Source organism: Mercenaria mercenaria, chromosome 18 (assembly GCF_021730395.1).
Source record: "Mercenaria mercenaria strain notata chromosome 18, MADL_Memer_1, whole genome shotgun sequence".
Classification (NCBI taxonomy): Eukaryota; Metazoa; Mollusca; class Bivalvia; order Venerida; family Veneridae; genus Mercenaria; species Mercenaria mercenaria.
Window position 1 is genome coordinate 12,188,986 of NC_069378.1, and position 21,666 is coordinate 12,210,651.

A 21,666-nucleotide genomic window follows, 5' to 3' on the forward strand; every position below is an offset into this window, starting at 1 on the left:
ATCCTCTTGCTTCCCGCAGTCAAGACGAGGAACAGCAAGTCTCACAGTCACTGAGGACAGATCATTCGCTAGTGGGTTTATGATGTCCTCACTACCTAGGGGAGTCGTTGGTATGCTCAGCTCAGTTTTGAACTCTCGGTTGAGTTTCTTTGCCTCATGTACGAAGCTGCTACATTTGAGCCGATTCTTTGTGTAGCCATCTAGCTTGGCTTTCATGGGATGATCTTGAAAAGACCTGAACTTCTCTGCTTGAAGCAGAACCTTTGCATGTCTTCTGTCTTGTAATGGCTGTGTACCTGTTAGCTTTTCCATGAAGGAGATGGGTGTAGACTTTGTAGCACCTGTCATGATCCGCAATGCTTGGTTCTGAACCTTGTCTAAAGCCTGTTGGTTAGTTTTGGCAGTAGTGGACCAGGCAGTTGAGCTATACTCTAAATGGGGTCTCACTGTTCCCTGATATACTGTCTTGAGTATTTGCTCATTTGCTCCCCACGTTGTTCCAGCAAGTTTGCGCATCATGGCAAGCTTTCTACGGGCGCTATGTCTACACAGCCATCAGTTTGACATTTGAAACATGTTCACACAACTGGGAACAGATTTCAGTGCATACTTATATTTGACTTTCTTATCTGATCTCCTACACTTGTCAATGTATCTCAGATTACTAAGGTGAGCGATCCTCTTGTTTAGCTTATTTATCAATTTTTCAAATTATTTCATTATTCAAAGTTTTGGATGACAGCCTGACAATTTTGCTAAATTGACAAAAAAGTATGCAAGAAGAAACAATACAATCTTGCACACATATCAGAGTTTATCGTAGAAAAACAAATTCGCTTGTATTGAACTTTGGTTGTATATTAGGAGAAAATTGACTGGAAAATCTGTATGTTCATAATGTCAATTTGTCATCAAGGCAGTGTTCTTAGACATGATATTATCTCTTTCAGTGATGTTATAGTTCCTCCGGGAGAACACATTTCTATGTGAACATTTCTGTAGATTTTTGCCATGCTGGCTTCAGACAAATCAAATCCTTTTTTTGGTGTGAAAATCACGGGATATTTCTAAGAAGTTCTTGAAGATAGAGTGTCTGTGCAGTAAATTGACAAAAGAAGTTTATGGTTGTTTGTTTGGTATATATTGATTAATCGAAGCATTGCGAAAGCTTTTCTGCTCAACCAGACGTTGGCGTTGCCAGCAGCATTACACCTTGGTAAAAGTTTTGCATGCAAGTTCATATCTCAGTCATCATTGCATGTATTTGTTTAAAACTTTACACAAGGCTTCAAAGTTAGATAACTATTGCTTGATTAAATTATAGTAACAATAGTTTTAAGCACACAAATATGGTGTAAACAGCTTTCCACACACTGATATGGTGTATATTATTAGAATATAGTAATGACAGGTTTCCACATGCACTAATGTAGCGTTAACGCACGTTTTTTTGTGTAACAACATCTGCAGAATCCCAAGGGATTGGTTGGTGCATGAGCCCATAGGGCGAGTGCACCAACATAGCCCGAGGAATTCTGCAGATGTTGTTTCACAAAACAAACGTGTGTTATCGCTATTCTTGCATAAAACACAACTAAAGTGCCGGAAATATCGAAAAAACAAGACTATTCAGCTGACATTAGTCGATCGAAGCCGGCCGTTTCAGGTTGTTATGGACACAGTCATGTTTTATTTATGTTTTTCCAGGGCCTACAGAAACAGTGCATATTTCATACATGTCGAATGGACATTCTTGAAGTGGTAATTTCTTTAATATTAAGGGCATCCTGTCTTAACACAATTTGCAGGTGTAGTGAGGTGCCGACAGAACACAATTCTGCTTGGTTTAAATTAATAGTCTGTCCCTTACGCTTTTTTAAATGTAAACAGTATCGTGTAATAGAAATTGGTATCGATACCTATATTCTTCATATCGTTAAAAATGAAATCTCTAGGCCTATACGTAGAAAATTTTGCTTTGCACCCCACCCCATCGCGATCAAAGTTTGATAAACACAAAAATTTGAATTTTTCCAAAATCGATATACTCAACTTAAATTGGATTTATAAACTCAAACATGGTTGGTGATATCTACAAATAAATTGAAAAATATATAATAAATACCTTCTGTTCATCAAATGTTCATTAACTATGGAAAATCCTTCAAACTTAATGCTTCGTCATGTTTATGCTTTACATTACACACCATCACTACATCTGTACACTGCATAGATGTGTAAAGTAGAAACAAACATTTATTAAAAGTTTTAGTGTAAGATTTAAAGTTAGCATGTCAACTTTCTCGACTCAAATTAATTTGAAAAACGAAATTGTATTTTTGTAAATGTTGTTTGCCTATCATTTTCAGGGATTAAATTGCGGCGTGTAAACATACTTTGAGTCAAATACGTGTAATAATACAATAATACGGAACGTCAATGCAGTCGCGTATCAAGAGTGGTAGCACCTATTACAAGTTAAAGTAAAGTTAGGTTGAAAAATGATATTTTTAATAAAAATGCAGATGAAAAGATTTCATAAGTCTCAGACCTTTCGACTTCGGCCAAAATTGATTCGGGATCCATAATTTGCTTACGTTGGACCCGCAACAGCATATTCAAAACGTCCACCAACAGCGCGTGCTCACGAGAATCTCCTTGTTTGTACACGTTTTTTCCCTGTTTGTGCCTGCCCGAAATTGGCAAAAAAACAAAGGTTTTATGCAAGAATGCAAGTTTGTATATATTATTACAGGAAAGTAACCACAGGTTTCCACACATTAATTCAAGTTGGTGTATAATATTACAGGATATATATGACATGTTTCCACACACTAATGCAAGTTAGTATATATTATTACAGGATATATATGACAAGTTTCCACACACTAATGCAATTTGGTATATATAATTACAGGATAGTAACCACAGGTTTCCACACTCTAATGCAAGTTGGTATATATAATTACAGGATAGTAACCACAGGTTTCCACACATTAATTCAAGTTGGTGTATATTATTATAGGATTGTAACCACGGGTTTCCACACATTAATGCAAGTTGGTGTATAATATTACAGGATATATATGACATGTTTCCACACACTAATGCAAGTTAGTATATATTATTACAGGATATATATGACATGTTTCCACACACTAATGCAATTTGGTATATATAATTACAGGATAGTAACCACAGGTTTCCACACTCTAATGCAATTCTTTGTATATAATTACAGGATAGTAACCACAGGTTTCCACACATTAATTCAAGTTGGTGTATATTATTATAGGATAGTAACCACAGGTCTCCACACATTAATTCAAATTGGTGTATATTATTATAGGATAGTAACCACAGGTTTCCACACACTAATGCAAGTTGGTGAAGATGATGATGATGTTATTAGTACAACTACAAACCTAACAGAAATGTCACAACAGGTCAGTCAAAGTGGGGAACTCAGTCCAAGGATAAGTGTCAGTCCAGCATTACTCATTGATATGCTGTCCTGTCTGTATTACATCATGTAAGTTTTTAAGATAAATATCCTATCCCTTCTACATGATATAAGTAATAATTTAAAATTATGAAAGTGCCAATTGAGCATGTTATTCTGTTTGTACTATTTAACACTGAATTTTGGTGGCAGTTTAATTTTGGCGCTATTGATATTTGCATTCTGTTGCTCCAAAACTTGTAAATAAGTTATTCCACTCTACTGATTACTTAGATTGAAATAATTTTGAGTTTAATTGCTTGAATGGGGCAAATCTAATATTCAGAACTATGCCAGAACAAAATTGTGCCAATAAGTCCATTTTGACAAAGCCTTTTTTTGTGTGTCTCACAGTCTGATATAGATATACCGTTACAGGGATTGTTATGAGCTATTCTCTTATTACAGGTTTAATGGACAGGCAGGGCCGGGAGCACAGGCTATTGTAGATATTCACTACAGGGCCTGTTATGAACTTTTCCCTGATGTTATGCTTGTAAGTATTATGTTGAATTCTTCCCCTGAAAACTTGGGAATGTTGATGAACTGCTAAAAGGGGTGCTAACCAAAAAGATACTGACTGAATAGTGAACAGTGCAGATCATGATCAGACTGCATAGATGTGCAGGCTGATCATGATTTACACTGGTCGGAAAGGCAGAATCGGTCGTGTCCAGCATGATAAGGGTTAAAGTGAGGTACATAATGTTACAGTAATTACACTGTCTATTTGTACATGTCTGACAGACTGTGTCTCTGCTATAACTGTTCAGTGATTCAGTGGATACCAGTAAAACTTTGTACTTATTTTAAAGCATAGTGAAAAGCATTTTGTGCAAGATTCAGGTCTATACTTCAAAGGTCAAGGTCACAGTTTAATTTCTACCTCAGAAGTCAAGGTCAAGATTCTGGGTCTGTACCTCTATGGTCAAGGTCAAGATTTAGGTATATACCTCAGAAGTCAAGGTCAAGATTCCGGTCTGTACCTCAAAGGTCAAGGTCAAGATTTAGGTTGATTCTTCCAAGGTCAGGACCACAAAATTCAGGACTAATGTCAATTTCGGCATATCTATGCAGTTTTATTTGGTATATCACAGAATTTAGGTAAAAACAATAAAAGCAATAAAATTCATATTTTCATAGGGAACAATGTTTAAAAAAATACAAATTATAATTGGTCAAATAAATAGATAAAATAAATAAGTAGGACCATGTCAAATGTGTTCATACCAACGATAACATAAAAAAAAGGAACCCATTGCAGTCTTAAATCCCAAGGAACAAGTAAAATTTTTATTCATTTTATGTTCAAAGGTTGAAATCCAAGAGTTGTTATCCCCATGAGTAGCTGCTTTCAACAGTTTTGGCTAAAAATATTTACAAATTTAAAGATTTCTTGCCTGCAGAAATAAATGATTTCAGGGGATTTCAAGTTACCGACCTGGTTTCTTGATTAAATATACCCAGTTAGCTTCTGTGCAGTAACTGGAACGTTTCCTCAGCATAGTGAATGGTGTGTATGGAACAATTCTCAGTTAGCACTTAACTTAGTTTAAACTTGACACTTTGAATAAGGGACAGGAACGAATAGCATTTTTGGTATTCGAATATTCGGTCAACCTTCTGAATGAATATTTGTATATTCGGTCATTAACTGAATCAAATCAAAAAACAATTCAAACTCTTATGTGTTTATCATACCCTCATCATCGACTCCCTCACATAAATTCTGCTTTCGTTTTCACTGGAAATGATTCACACATTGACAAATTAGGACTGACTAATCATTCTCGTAACTTGTATTAACTACAGGGTACACTGTCATCACCATAGCTACATACAATTTCTGCACCATTATAATATACAAAATGAGACATCTAACAACGGCGGAAGCCATTTTCGCGTGTATTTGTAATGAAAGTGGTCCAGTTTTGAATAATGAATAAACAAATACTTTGGTTCTTTCACTTATTTAGGTTAGCTTTAAGTTATTTGAATATGAATATACATTTTTTTCGAATATTAGAATAGTTTAACAGTATTTGAATATTCGTGTAATGAACGAATATTCGTTGCAATCCCTACTTTAAATCTAATATAGACTTTTCAAGAAAATAGTGAAATTTGTTTTATACAAATTCCAGGTCAGATCCATTGACTGGAGCATTTGTTTTTGGTTGCGGGTTTACCCAGTACCAAAGTTAAGTGTAATTCTGACAATCATATAGCATCTTTATTTGATTCCAAATCACATCCAAAGGATGTTCATGTGCTACACAAAATAGTCCCATTCATGAACAATGCAGATTAATTATCAATGATCAAGCAGTTCTGATTCAATCTGTATCCATTCATAGATTGTTTAAGATTATATAAGATCTATCAATGATAAGGTTTTCCAGCCCATAGTTACATCACAAGCTAGGTCAGACAGAGTTCATCTAGACATGAGGCACATTTGTATTTGTTTTTCATTCATGTATATTTATAGATTGCTATTTAAATAGAAAATATATCTAACAAAACCCACAACCACCAGACATCTCAAGGCTTTGATTATACTTGTAAACTAAAATTTTAATCTTTACTGTAATCACTGTAGTCTTTATTTTCCTAATTTGATAGAAGATATGAGGAATGATTTTTATATGATCATAAACATTGTGACTTGTAATATTTCATATTTGATGTAAATGCAACCTGAATAATTATCCTGATATATTGTTCATTGAAATAGAAGACTTTTGCTGAGAATACTTACTGGTAGATTAAAAGTATCTTTTTTTTTCCAACATTACTCACAGCATTGAGATAGAAAGGAAATTCTCAGTGCATTGGACCTAAACTGCTTTCAGGAACTTAAATGTAACTTTCTTACATAAATTTGAAATGTAAAGTTTTTTTTTTTTAAAGGGTTGCTCTTTTAAAGTGTTGTTCTTTGAATAGGTAACAAATGCAATACGGAATTCATTGAGGGAGAATCCTAGTGGACAGCCAGATGATGGTCCGATAGGTTTGAGTCTTGCCTTGTCACCAGCGTCATCGAGTTACACCTTGTCCAAAACAGCAATAACAAATGCCTCCTTCAGAGCCAAAAAGTTGCCAGGTTTGTACAGAATTTTTGTGTCCTCTTTGAAAGGGGAGAATAATCTAGTAGGACAAACTAAGGAGTGAGGGGGTTGCCTTTCTTTAACATGGTTTTCTTCATATTTCCCAAAAAAAGCATCGTAGGTAGCATACCAAAATGAATGGGAAAGTTTAAGCTGTACCATGATGAGTTGCTCTTTTTAGCTCACCTGAACTTTATTCATTTAGTTGGATGGTCCCGCATGCATCGTCCGTCATCCGTCATTGCTACTTTTTACATGCGATTTAAGTAGTTACGTAAGTTAAGTAAGATTTAAAATTTACCGCTGATTACAGGCTCTGTTATACATGTAAAATATTGACACATTAAATAATTATGCAGATTTAAGTGAGCAGTGGCTAACTTTTAATTGAATTGGCACACCAGACTAGATCCAAATTGGAGAGCTATAAGCTGTCATAGGTTGAAAGTTTAAACATTAGCATGGTAAGTTATTACAAGAGGCCAGTCTCATTGTTTCTACTATGTTGACCTTATCCCGGATTTGAAATCAACCAATGGTAAGGCTGCATTATGGGACTAGTCTTTAAACTAACCATGGACTCAAGACCATTTAAACTAAAAACACAGCATCTAGAGTCATAGGTCTGACACACCAATATTACATAAATCATTTGTACTAAAATGCAATGTCTTATTTTGTCACTCCATTTAATATGCCCAAAGAGTGTATTATGAGATGATGCAGATCATCTGTCTGTCTTTTGCTATTTTGTTTCCAAATACTTTGACCTATGACCCTCACACTTGTTGACATGCATATTGCTCATGTGCAGTGCATGGCCCGTATTGATTTTGAGGTAAGTGGGTCAAAGGTCAGGGCCATACTTTGACTGTTAGTACAAAAATTGTTTCTGCTCAATATTCTTAGAATGGCTTTACTTATGACCCTCAAACTTAACAAGCACATTGCTGGTGGGCATTGAATGACCCCTTCTGATATTTAGGTCATTTGGTCTAAGATCAAGATATTAAAGAAAGTACATTCACTACGGACCCTTGATTTTGAGGTTTCTTAAAGGTCATGGTCATGCAAAAAAGATGTATTAAGTTATGGTGCTGGTCATCCATCAGCCCAATTTCAATTTAGTTTCCACTCAGTAACTTAAGAATGCTTTGAACGATGATTCTCAAACTTGATAGGCATATATTACTTTTGGTGCTTTATGCTCTGCACAGTGTTGTTCTTGTTTAAATTTATATTTTCACATTTCTACAGACGATATTCCTGTGCAGCCAGAGGAGTCTAACAAACTGCCGACAATCTCGGAGGACGATGCTTCAGCCAAACCCAAAATTTCTAAGTCCAAACAGATGAAGAAAGAAAAGGGAGAGAAATCTCGCACCAAAGAAAAGGAATCAAGAAATTTAAATAACTCAATAAGCAGTGGAGAAATGACTTTGGACAATGTGCAAGTAGCACATGCTCGAGGTTCACAAAGAAGTAGTATTGATACTATAGAACTGACTTCGTTTACAAAAGGAAAAGATGGTGATTTAAATTCATCACCACACACCACCAAACATAGTTCTCCAAATGTAAAATCCAGCAGTGGAATAAAGACAAGTATATCGAATAAAGATATAAAAAATACAAAAATGTCGGGTGGACACACACGCACCCACTCCGGAGGATCTTCTGCGGGTTCAGAAAACTATAGCACTGATTTATGAATATTTTATACCTCATTTTCTATTCTCAAAGGCCATATTTTCAGAAATTGTTTATTTGACTCGATACTTTCATTTTCTACTCTCAATGTGCAGTGTACAAGAACTGTAACTCCAACTTGCTTACTTTTTGAATTATTTCCCTTTAGTTGATTTTGTCATAACTCTCAAACTCTTGTTGCATGTATGATTTATTTCAAAATGTATATTTACCAAACACCCCACTGTAAACCTAATTCTTTAGCTTGGTTAATCTTATATCACCTTTATTTTCACAAGTTGATAGACAAAAAACTTATTCTGGTTGTTAACCATTCAAATTTGTTAACACTATATGGGAAGTTGGTTTGTGATATTCATAAAGGTGTTAAATGTGCATTTTATTGAGATACTTAATACTGCAAAATCATCGACACTGATGTAGTCAGTTTCATTATACTGTGGTTGTGTTAATCCACAAAATTCAGTCCTGACAAATATTTTGTTTTTATATTATACAGTCAAAACTCGGTATCTCAAACTCGCTTACCTCGAAATTCCGCTTAAGTCGAAGAAATTTTCAAGTCCCGTCAAATTTCCTTCTATATGTATGTAATTCAACTCCGGTTACGTCAAAATTTGACTTACCGAGACTTCGGATATGTCGAAAGGGATTTTCAGTCCCGTCAATAAAATTCAAGTGCATTGTAAACTCGGTAAGTCGAAGTGAGGAAAAAATGCGATAACATTTCACACATCTCATCGTGAATGTGGTTGGTTTTTAACACCTGCCCAAGCTTATTGCCTAACCAGAATGTGATGCCGACACATCAAAGGTGCGGCGATAATCAAAGTGAAATGATGTCATACTTGTTTGCACGTGCCATAATGATAATTGTTTGATGTAAACATTAGATTTCTTAATCAGCGGTCATTTCTTTTTGAAACTTTAAGCAAATTGCTTTTAATCTAAACTAATGAATTAGTTAGTTTGAACAGCTGGGATCTTTGATAAGGATTAATTAGAGGTAATCGCGATGAGAATGTATAAAAAATTAACATCTTTGGGGAAAAGCATCATTCGTTCAAAATGTCAGATCGAAATGCTGTCAATCCTCCGGGAGAGAAACGTGGTACAAAAAGGAACTTTGCTCAAAAACATTTGAGGTTAGTATCATTTTCATTCTTCAAAAAACAGAAAACTTTGGTAAACACAAACTGCTCGGAATCGTTTACGTGTATAGTGCCGACACAGCATCACGGAAACAGCTTTTATTTTTTATTAAAACTTCTCGTAACTAAACCAACTTTTTTCATCTTTTCGTCCATACGTCCCTTCTCATAACTCGAATTTCGGTTATCTCGAAATAAAAAGCACGGTCCCTTGAAATTCGAGATATCGAGTTTCGACTGTATTTGAAATCCCATTGAAACAGTTGAAACTGCAAAATTTCATGTCCAGTAAATGATTTCACAGTATTAACCAGTTTTACAGTATTCAGTTCCATTTCATAATATGAGCCGTGCCATGAGAAAACCAACATAGTGGCTCTGCGATCAGCATATATCCAGACCAGCCTGTGCATCCGCGCAGTCTGGTCAGGATCCATGCTTTTTGCTGACAGTTTCTCCAATTCCAGTAGGCTTTAAAAGTGAACAGCATGGAGCCTGACCAGACTGCGTGGATGCGCAGGCTGGTCTTGATCCATGCTGGTCACAAACCCACTATGTTGGTTTTCTCATGGCACAGCTGAATTATTATATTAAACACAGAGTTTTATAATTTGCTGTTTTTCAAAATGAGCTATCAAGAAAAATCTCATTTGCATAATTTTTGTTCAAGATGTATCTCTTCATTTAATGTAACTGATTATTGTAAAAGCACATATTTTTGATGGGTCAAAATTTGAAAATTTGAGTGTGTTCGCGAGGTTTAATATTGGTGAAATTCTTAAAATGGTATCCTAGTTTAATTTGAATTATACTAATGGTAGATATTTTTGCAAGGCCCTACATCTCGTGAATATAGCGAAAATCAGCCCCTCGTGAAAATTTCTGCTTTTACAGTATGCATACAGAATTTGCAAGTCATGTTATGATTACATATTCGCAGGCCTCCTTGGCTAAGTGGTTACAGTCTCTGACTTGGAATCACCTGCCACTCAGCCACTCACTGCTGCGGGTTTGAAACCACACTTAGATGTAGAATTCTTTCAATTGAGGCAGTCATCCAGATGACTTACTGAAGGCTGGTGGTTCTACCTTGGTTCCTGCTTGTGCCTGAAATTAAGCTTGAGGGAGTCACCTGTTCCTTTCCTTCACCACTGAAAGCTGGAAAGTTGCCATGTGACCTATAATTGTATCAGTGTGACGTTAAACCCAACAACAACAATTTTCTTTTTTAGCCCACCATCACCAGATGGTGGGCTATTCAAACCTCCCTGTTTGTATATTTTTGGGAGGTGGGGGAGCAAAAATGACAGGATTCCAATATGTATGAAAACCTGTATTTTGTAATGGTGCCCCTTTTTATAAACTTATATAAAGTGGTACAAAAATTTCTGTGTTGATTATAACAACAAAACATCATAATGTTCAGAATAAAAAAAATAAAACTCTTGAAAATCTGTACAGTGTATATTGTTTTAAGAGGATAAGGAAATAAAAGTATACAAAACTTTTGTGAAATATTTATTTATATTTGTCTTTAATTAATTGATACCATTAAATCGATTCATACACTCTGTCAGAATAATTTGTATTTTTAATATATTGAAAACGTGATACAAGCACAGATAGTGCATGACTCAATCTGCATTGCGATAATTATGGTTGAATTGTTGTAAATACATGTAATAGGATTTGGGTCGCTGGATCCCAATGTCACACATGTTATATACAATAGTTTAGGGGTGTAACGATGGAAAAGTCACAATCCAATAACAATTGCCGATAGTTCCTTTAACAATCTATAGTTTCGATAGTTCTGAAATTTTAGTAAATACAGAAATAATTAAAGAAACAGAGCCAGCCTTTTATTTGCGCGCCAGAAAATGTTTACGTCTCCATTACAATAATTAACCTCACGGAATTTAACTACCGTAAAGGGCAGAGAAGTCTGGGAGATAATTAATAAATTTAGTTTCTTAGAAACTTTGATTAAATATATTTAAATAACCTGTTAATCTTAAATGAGAAAAAATATTATGGACATGCAGAAAGTAGGTTACTTGTATGATATAGCAAACTGTCTGGTAGGGCCCTTCATTTAGCACTGGTACACCTTAGTCTGATCCGTCAATTTTTAGCTCACCTGTCACATAGTGACAAGGTGAGCATTTGTGATCACCCTTCGTCGTCGTCCGTGCGTCCATCCGTGCGTCAACAATTTCTTGTCTGCACGATAGTGGTTTCATTTATGATTTTATTTTAACCAAACTTGCACACAACTTGTATCACCATAAGATCTCGGTTCCTTTCTTGAACTGGCCAGATCCCGTTACGGGTTCCAGAGTTATGGCCCCTGAAAGGGCCATAATTAGCTATTTTGACCTTGTCTGCACAATAGCAGCTTCATTTATGATTTTATTTTAACTAAACTTGCACACAGCATGTATCACCATAAGATCTTGGTTCCTTTCTTGAACTGGCCAGATTCCTTTATGGGTTCCAGAGTGATGGCCCCTGAAAGGGACAGAATTAGCTATTTTGACCTTGTCTGCACAATAGCAGCTTCATTTTTGATTTGAATTTAATCAAACTTGCACAAAACTTGTGTCACCATAAGATCTCGGTTCCTTCCTTGAACCGGCCAGATCCCTTAATGGTTTCCAGAGTTGTGGCCCCTGAAAGAGCCAAAATTGGCTATTTTGATCTTGTCTGCAAAATAGCAGCTTCATTTATGATTTGATTTTAACCAAACTTGCACACAACTTGTATCACCACAAGATCTTGGTTCCTTGCTTGAACTGGCCAGATTCCAATATGGGTTCCAGAGTTATTGCCCCTTAAAGGTCCAAAATTGGCTATTTTGGCTTTTGCAGCCATATAGAGACTTCATTTAAGGTTTTATTTGATACAAACTTCCAAAATATCTGCAACAACAATAGATCTTGGATTCCATGATGAATCAGATCCAATTGTACATTCCAGAGTTATTTTATATCTGATTACCTCCCCTGATTGTAATCAGAATGGATTTATATCAGTAAGTACTTATAGGACTTATTTGAAATTTCATTATTGTCATTAGTTGGACTGAGACAATCAGGGTAGATAACTATGGACTGATTTTATCTCAAATTACCCCCCTTTATTTCAAAATTAAAATTTGGTATATCTCCGTAAGTAATGAAGTTTACTGATCTGAAATTTCATTTATGTCAACAGATTTATTTGGAGACCCTTCTTTTGTTCACTTACAATAATTTTTTTTACCCTCACCTGTCACAAAGTGACAAGGTGAGTTTTTGTGATCGCGCGGTGTCCGTCGTCCGTCGTCCGCCCGTGCTTACGTGCGTCCGTAAACTTTTGCTTGTGACCACTCTAGAGGTCACATTTTTCATGGGATCTTTATGAAAGTTGGTCAGAATGTTCATCTTGTGATTATCTAGGTCAAGTTCGAATGGGTCACGTGCCTTCAAAACTAGGTCAGTAGTTCTAAAAATAGAAAAACCTTGTGACCCTTTTAGAGGCATATATTTCATAAGATCTTCATGAAAATTGGTCAGAATGTTCACCTTGATGATATCTAGTTCAAGTTCGAAACTGGGTCACGTGGGTTCAAAAAACTAGGTCAGTAGGTCTAAAAATAGAAAAACCTTGTGACCTTCTAGAGGCCATATTTTTCATGAGATCTTCATGAATATTGTCAAAATGTTTCCCTTGATGATATCTAGGTCAAGTTCGAAACTGGGTCACGTAGGGTCAAAAACTAGGTCATTGTGTCAAAAAATAGAAAACCTTGTGGACCTCTCTAGAGGGCGATTTTTCATGGGATCTTCATGAAAATTGGTCAGAATGTTCACCTTGATGATATCTAGGTCAAATTCGAAACTGGGTCACGTGGGGTTAAAAACTAGGTCAGTAGATCTAAAAATAGAAAAAACCTTGTGCCCCTCTAGAGGCCATATTTTTCATGAGTTCTTCATGAATTGGTCAGAATGTTCCCCTTGATGATATCTAGGTCAAGTTCGAAACTGGGTCATGTGGGGTCAAAAAATTTGGTCATTAGGTCTAAAAATAGAAAAACCCTTGTGACCTCTCTGAGGCCATATTTCTCAATGGATCTTCATGAAAATTGGTCAGAATGTTCACCTTGATGATATCTAGGTCAGTTTGAAACTGGGTCATGTGGGGTCAAAACTAGGTCAGTAGATCTAAAAATAGAAAACCTTGTGACCTCTCTAGAGACCATATTTCTCAATGGATCTTCATGAAAATTGGTCAGAACGTTCATCTTGATGTTATCTAGGTCAAATTCGAAACTGGGTCACGTGGGGTTAAAAACTAGGTCAGTAGATCTAAAAATAGAAAAACCTTGTGACCTCTTAGAGGCCATATTTTTCATGAGAACTTCATGATATTGGTCAGAATGTTCACCTTGATGATATTAGGTCAAGTTCGAAACGGGGGTCTTGTGGGGTCAAAAACTAGGTCATTAGGTCTAAAATAGAAAAACCTTGTGACCTCTCTAGAGGCCTATTTCCCCAATGGATCTTCATGAAAATTGGTCAGAATGTTCATCTTGATGATATCTAGGTCAAGTTCGAAACTTGGTCATGTGGGGGTCAAAAACTAGGTCATTTAGATCTAAAAATAGAAAACCTTTTGTGACCTCTCTAGAGGCCATATTTCTCAATGGATCTTTCATGAAAATTGGTGAGAATGTTCACCTTGATGATATCTAGGTCAAGTTCGAAACTGGGTCACGTGCAGTCAAAAACTAGGTCGTAGATCTAAAAATAGAAAACCTTATGACCTCTCTAGAGGCGATATTTTTCAATGGATCTTCATGAAATTGGTCAGAGTATTTACCTTGAAGATATCTAGGTCAAGTTCGAAACTGGGTCACGTGGGGTTAAAAACTAGGTCAGTAGATCTAAAAATAGAAAAACCTTGTGGACTCTCTAGAGGCCATATTTTTCATGAGATCTTCATGAATATTGGTCAGAATGTTCACCTTGATTATATCTAAGCCGGGTTTTTTGAAACTGGGTCATGTGGGATCAAAAACTAGGTCAGTAGGTCTAAAAATAGAAAAAACCTTGTGACCTCTCTAGAGGCCATATTTCTCAAGGGAAATCTTCATGAAAATTGGTCAGAATGTTCAGGTTGATGTATCTAGGTCAGGTTCGTAACTGGGTCATGTGCGGTCAAAAACTAGGTCAGTAGGTCAAAAAATAGAAAAAACCTTGTGACCTCTCTAGAGGCCATATTTTTCACGAGATCTTCATGAAAATTGGTGAGAATGTTCACCTTGATGATATCTAGGTCAATTTTAAAAAGGGTGGGTCACGTGCCTTCAAAAACTAGGTCTTTTAGGTCAAATAATAGAAAAACCTTGTGACTCTCTAGAGGCTATTATTTTTCAATGGATCTTCGTGAAAATTGGTCAGAATTTTTTATCTTGATGATATCTAGGTCACATGTGCTCAAAACTAGGTCACTATGTCAAATAATAGAAATAACGACGTCATACTCAGTTCAACACTGGGTCATGTGGGGATAGGTGAGCGATTCAGGACCATCATGGTCCTCTTGTTTAATTACTTCCCTTTTACGTTACTATAAATAGCTTATTTTTAGTAACTTTTTTATTATTGGCCGTAGGGAAAAACAAAGACCACTTTTCTGTGGTACAACATGGATGGTACCTCCAATTTTTAGGTGTATTTTGACATATCTGTACCTTGTAAGAATTTTTTTTTCTTTTTAGCTCACCTGTCATGAAGTGACAGGGTGAGCTTTTGTGATCACGCAGCGTCCGTCGTCCGTCCGTGCGTAAACTTTACCTTGTGACATCTCTAGAGGTCACAGTTTTCATGGGATCTTTATGAAAATGGGTCAGAATGTTCATCTTGGTAAATTCTAGGTCAAGTTCGAAACTGGGTCACGTGCGGCCAAAAAGTAGGTCAGTAGGTCTAAAAATAGAAAAACCTTGTGACCACTTTAGAGGCCATAATTTTCAATGGATCTTCATGAAAATTGGTCAGAATGTTCACCTTGATGATTTCTAGGTCAGGTTCGAAACTGGGTCATGTGCGGCCAATAACTAGGTCAGTAGGTCTAAAAATAGAAGAACCTTGTGACCTCTCTAGAGGCCATATATTTCATAAGATCTTCATGAAAATTGGTCAGAACATTCACCTTGATAATATCTAGGTCAAGTTCGAAACTGGGTCACGTGCCTTCAAAAACTAGGTCAGTAGGTCAAATAATAGAAAAACCTTGTGACCTCTCTAAAGGCCATATTTTTCATGGGATCTGTATGAAAGTTGGTCTGAATGTTCATCTTGATGATATCTAGGTTAAATTCGAAACTGGGTCACATGCGGTCAAAAACTAGGTCAGTAGGTCTGAAAATAGAAAAACCTTGTGACCTCTCTAGAAGCCATATATTTCATGAGATCTTCATGAAAATTGGTCAGAATGTTCACCTTGATGATATCTAGGTCAAGTTCGAAAGTGGGTCACGTGCCGTCAAAAACTAGGTCAGTAGTTCAAATAATAGAAAAACCTTGTGACCTCTCTTGAGGCCATATTTTTCATGGGATCTGTATGAAAGTTGGTCTGAATGTTCATCTTGATGATATCTAGGTCAAGTTCGAAAGTGGGTCACGTGCCTTCAAAAACTAGGTCAGTAGATCAAATAATAGAAAAACCTTGTGACCTCTCTAAAGGCCATATTTTTCATGGGATCTGTATGAAAATTCGAATGTTCATCTTGATGATATCTAGGTCAAGTTCGAAACAGGGTCATGTGCGGACAAAAACTAGGTCAGTAGGTCTTAAAATAGAAAAACCTTGTGACCTCTCTAGAGGACATACTTGTGAATGGATCTCCATAAAAATTGGTCAGAATGTTCATCTTGATAATATCTAGGTCAAGTTCGAAAGTGGGTCACGTGCCATCAAAAAGTAGGTCAGTAGGTCAAATAATGAAAAAACGTTGTGACCTCTCTAGAGGCCATATTTTTCATGGGATCTGTATGAAAGTTGGTCTGAATGTTTATCTTGATGATATATAGGTCAAGTTTGAAACTGGGTCAACTGCGATCAAAAACTAGGTCAGTAGGTCTTGAAATAGAAAAACCTTGTGACTTCTCTAGAGGCCATACCCTTGAATGGATCTTCATGAAAATTGGACAGAATGTTCACCTTGATGATATCTAGGTCAAGTTTGAAACTGGGTCAGGTGCCTTAAAAAACTAAGTCAGTAGGTAAAATAATAAAAAAACCTTGTGACCTCTCTAGAGGCCATCTTTTTCATGGGATCTGTATGAAAGTTGGTCTGAATGTTCATCTTGATGATATCTAGGTCAAGTTTGAAACTGGGTCAACTGCGGTCAAAAACTAGGTCAGTAGGTCTAAAATTAGAAAAATCTTTTGACCTGTCTAGAGGCCATAGTTTTCAATGGATCTTCATGAAAATTGATCTGAATGTTCAACTTGATGATATCTAGGTCAGTTTCGAAACTGGGTCACGTGCGGTCTAAAACTAGGCCAGTAGGTATAAAAATAGAAAAACATTGTGACCTCTCTAGAGGCCATATTTTTCATGAGATCTTCATGAAAATTAGTGAGAATGTTCACCTTGATGATATCTAGGTAAAGTTCAAAACAGGGTCACGTACCTTTGAAAACTAGGTCAATAGGTCAAATAATAGAAAAACCTTGTGACCTCTTTAGAGACCATATTTTTCAATGGATCTTCATGAAAATTGGTCAGAATTTTTATCTTGATAATATCTAGGTCAGGTTCAAAACTGGGTCACATGAGCACAAAAACTAGGTCACTATGTCAAATAATAGAAAAAACGACATCATACTCAAAACTGGGTCATGTGGGAAGAGATGAGCGATTCAGGACCATCATGGTCCTCTTGTTGGTTAAATTTCTTCCTTTGTTGTTCCTGTCCTTCGGAATTAGATATTTTTTCTGAGTACCTTCTTGTCCTCAAGTGCAATGATAACAGGTGAGCGATATAGGGCCATCATGGCCCTCTTGTTGTCTTTTTCGATGCGTTGCGTTATTAAACACGTTGACATTCGCAACAAAATGGCTGATTCGTTTGAGTATACCTTGCATAGGTATATTGTTTTACTTGTTGTTTCAAAGCCAAGGAAAGCAAGAAATAGAAAAAAATGTTATACAAACATCTCAACGTATATTAACAGCAATTATAAACAGTGCTGTGTCTTACGTAGTTACACTGTGTAACAATGCCAGTTAGCTTTACTGTATAACATATGGTGGCCGATAACTATTGCAATAGTATCGCAATATTAACTTGCAATAGAATAGTATGGCAATAGTTTTTCAGCAATATCAATAGTATTGCAATAGTCAAAATTGGCCTCAATAGTCGCCCCTACAATAGTTAAAGGTAGACGGATGACAGTGTTTCATTTTAGAGTGGATGCAGTGGTTCAGTGGTAACACTGATGACTACAAAACTATGAATATGAGCCCCGGCTTCTCCAACTAAAAATTACTAACATTGGGATTTGGTGCTTTACACCTAGCATGCAAAAGAACCAGTGAAGCTTCTGGAATGGAACATCTTCTGTATCTTGCACTATCCTACTATTAAGATTACTAACAGTCTTCTGGAGGAGTCGCCCATATGGGTTACATGTGGTGACTATAAATAAACATAATTATACAAACAAACAAGACTTAGTGTTCCATTCTGTATTTGGTGAATGATGAAGTACTATATCGAGGATTCGACTAATAATTTATTGCAGTACCTTGATAATGTAAACTAAAGAAGAGTTTTAGTATTGTGACCAGGTTTTGAGCTTTTGGGCCAGGGCACAGAAGTTATACTTTTATGGGGTAGTTGAATGCTATAGACGATAGTATATTTAGGCTGAGTGTCGTTAAGCTGAGACAGATAAACATAGTTTGGTAATCTACTGAGACATTAGGAGAGTTCCAGCTTACAGACGAGGTTCAGTGTTATTGGCCAAGTACAGCAAAGGCATCATGGTTATTAATCCTCTGCCATGAGTGGTGGCGGGGTTATAGGAATGGTCTTCCGTCCATAACATTTTGTGTTCGCTCTGTATCTCCTAACCCCCTTGAAGGATTTTCAAATGATCCTCTCATCAAGATGATGTGCAGAACCAATGAGCCAGCCATCTCGGCTCAAGGTCAAGGTCACAACTCGAGGTCAGTAGTTTGAACCTTCCATTTTGTGTCCACTTGGTATCTCCTAAACTCTTTGAAGAATTTTCACGAAACTTGGGTCAATTGATCATCTCATCAAAAACTATGTGCAGAACTCGTGAGTCAACCATGTTGACTCAAGTTCAAGGTCACAACTGAAGGTCAAAGATTTGAGATTTGAGCCTTCAATTTTATGTCTGCTTTGTATTTCCTAAACCCTTTGAAGGATTTTAATATGACTTGGCTGTAATATTCCCCTTATCAAGACAATATGCAGAATTCCAAATTCACTCCTGCCAGCTAAAGGTCAAGGTCACAACTCGAATGTTTAATGGTTCCGCCTAATACCATAAAGCCTTTCACTATCCACAGCAATGACGGGATATAGCTGTCTTTCAGCCTGCTATATATATGGTAGCTGAATGCTATATAATTATGATAGCATAGAGGCACTGAGCATCCAGGTATCAGGGTAAACATACTGAGTTGCAGCTTCAATTAAGAAAACATAGGCTGAACATCTTTATGATAGCACTAGAAAATTGCTGATTCAAAGACATTGTCAGGATTCTCAACAAAAAAGACCAGTCAAGTATAGTACCTCCAGCCTATAGAAGTTTGAGCTGAAAATCATAAGTTGTACATTATTGGTTTAAAGCATTGAGTAATTTGCCGGAAGAGTTTCATATATTGGGTTAAAAGCTATAATTTCCTCCACCCTTTTTACACACACATCTATTTCAGTTGGAATTTTACTTGAAAAATTCGCATAATTCCAATTTGAGGAGAACGCAAGATTGATTGGAAAATATTGAAGTTGTATTGTGTAATTTAGACTGTATTATGTTGTACTGATAATTTCAATACATGTATATTAACCATTATATATTGTATTGTATGAATCAGAAAATGTTTTAAGTCTAATAAAATAAATTTGGGTCCACTGTTTAAGCTGAAACTTAATTTTCATAATGATATGTGCACCATATCATAGCATACACAAAAACAAGAAAAGAACTCTTCAGTATATACTTTGAGAACTGACATTGAAATGAAATGACTAATCGCCAAGTTTTTAACAAGTTCAGTTATAGATCAACTTTATGCATCAAGGCGTGTCTGTACTTTTAGCTCATAATAGAGATTTTCAGCTTACTTTGACGCGTACTGCGGACCATGGACTTTGAACTTACTAAAGAGGTTTTCTCAAACTGTATATACGTTTTTTTATGCAAAACTGAACAGCGGCATGTTTAGCATGTAATACTATCCGAGAAAAGACAATAATAAGATTTATTAATATCCTTTGTATTGTATATATGAATTACCTATATACATGTATTTTGTCTTACAAGCATTCTTAACAGCGTGGGCACATTTTAAAAAAATATCCTTTTATTACCTCACATGTCACAAAGTGACAAGGTGAGCTTTTGTGATCGCGCAGCGTCTGTCCGTAAACTTTTGCTTGCGACCAATCTAGAGGTCACATTTTTCAATGGATCTTCATGAAAGTTAGTCAGTATGTTCACCTTGATGATATCTAGGTCAAGTTCGAAACTGGGTCACGTGCCTCAAAAACTAGGTCAGTAGGTCAAATAATAACAAAACCTTGTGATCTCCCTAGAGGCCACATTTTTCATGGGATCTGTATGAAAGTTGGTCTGAATGTTCATCTTGATGATATCTAGGTCAAGTTCGAAACTGGGTCATGTGCGGTCAAAAACTAAGTCAGTAGGTATAAAAATAGAAAACCTTTTTGACCTCTCTACAGGCCATATTTTTCAATGGATCTTCATGAAAATTTGTCTGAATGTTTACCTTGATGATATCTAGGTAAAAATCGAAACTGGGTCATGTGCAGTCAAAAACTAGGTCAGTAGGTATAAAAATAGAAAAACCTTGTGGCCTCTCTAGAGGCTATATTTTTCATGAGATTTTCATGAAAATTGGTATGTTCACCTTGATGATATCTACGTCAAGTTCAAAACTGGGTCACGTGCCTTCAAAAACTAGGTCATTAGGTCAAATAATAGAAAAAACCTTGTGACCTCTCTAGAGGCCATATTTTTCAATGGATCTTCATGAAAATTGGTCAGAATTTTTATCTTGATAATATCTATGTCAAGATCAAAACTGGGTCACATGAGCACAAAAACTAGGTCACTATGTCAAATTATAGAAAAAACGATGTCATACTCAGTTCAATACCGAGTCATGTGGGGACAGGTGAGCGATTCAGGACCATCATGGTCCTCTTGTCTTTTTAGCTCACCTGTCACAAAGTGACAAGGTGAGCTTTTGTGATCGCGTGGCGTCCGTCATCTGTCCGTCCGTGCGTCCGTAAACTTTTGCTTGTGACCACTCAAGAGGTCACATTTTTCATTGGATCTTTATGAAAGTTGGTCAGAATGTTCATCTTGATGATATCTAGGTCAAGTTCGAAACTGGGTCACGTGCGTTCCAAAACTAGGTCAGTAGGTCAAATAATAGAAAATCCTTGTGACCTCTCTAGAGGCCATATTTTTCAATGTATCTTCATGAAAATTGGTGAGAATGTTCACCTTGATGATATCTAGGTCAGCTTTTAACTTGCAACTCTGATATCAGATTATAAAAATACGAAGTGGCTAGTTCCTTTGTTTATTTCCAAATATGCTGATACACGACTGATTCAGCATGTTTTAGCTAATATATGGTGACCAATCTAGAGGTCACATTTTTCATGGGATCTTTATGAAAGTTCGTCAGAATGTTCATCTCGATGCTATCTAGGTCAAGTTCGAAACTGGGTCACGTGCGGTCCAAAACTAGATCAGTAGGTCAAATAGTAAATAATCCTTGTGACCTCTCTAGAGGCCATATTTTCAATGGATCTTCATGAAAATTGGTTATTACTGAATGGATTTGATTCAGACTTAAAATAGTTGTTCAACATCATCACCCACATCATATGACACAAGGTGCATA

General features: G+C 36.3%; 1 protein-coding gene across 1 annotated transcript in view; it reads left to right on the forward strand.

Annotated features, from left to right (window-relative positions):
* LOC123537754 (hyccin-like) overlaps positions 1–10,981 on the forward strand; it is a 114,725-nt gene extending 103,744 nt beyond the window's left edge. The window contains exons 7-10 of the mRNA XM_053530687.1: positions 3,350–3,532; positions 3,911–3,998; positions 6,449–6,608; positions 7,870–10,981. Coding sequence (XP_053386662.1) covers positions 3,350–3,532; positions 3,911–3,998; positions 6,449–6,608; positions 7,870–8,324 — 886 coding nt within the window. The 3' untranslated portion in view covers positions 8,325–10,981. The remainder of the gene's footprint in view (positions 1–3,349; positions 3,533–3,910; positions 3,999–6,448; positions 6,609–7,869) is intronic.
* The last annotated feature ends 10,685 nt before the right edge of the window (positions 10,982–21,666 follow it).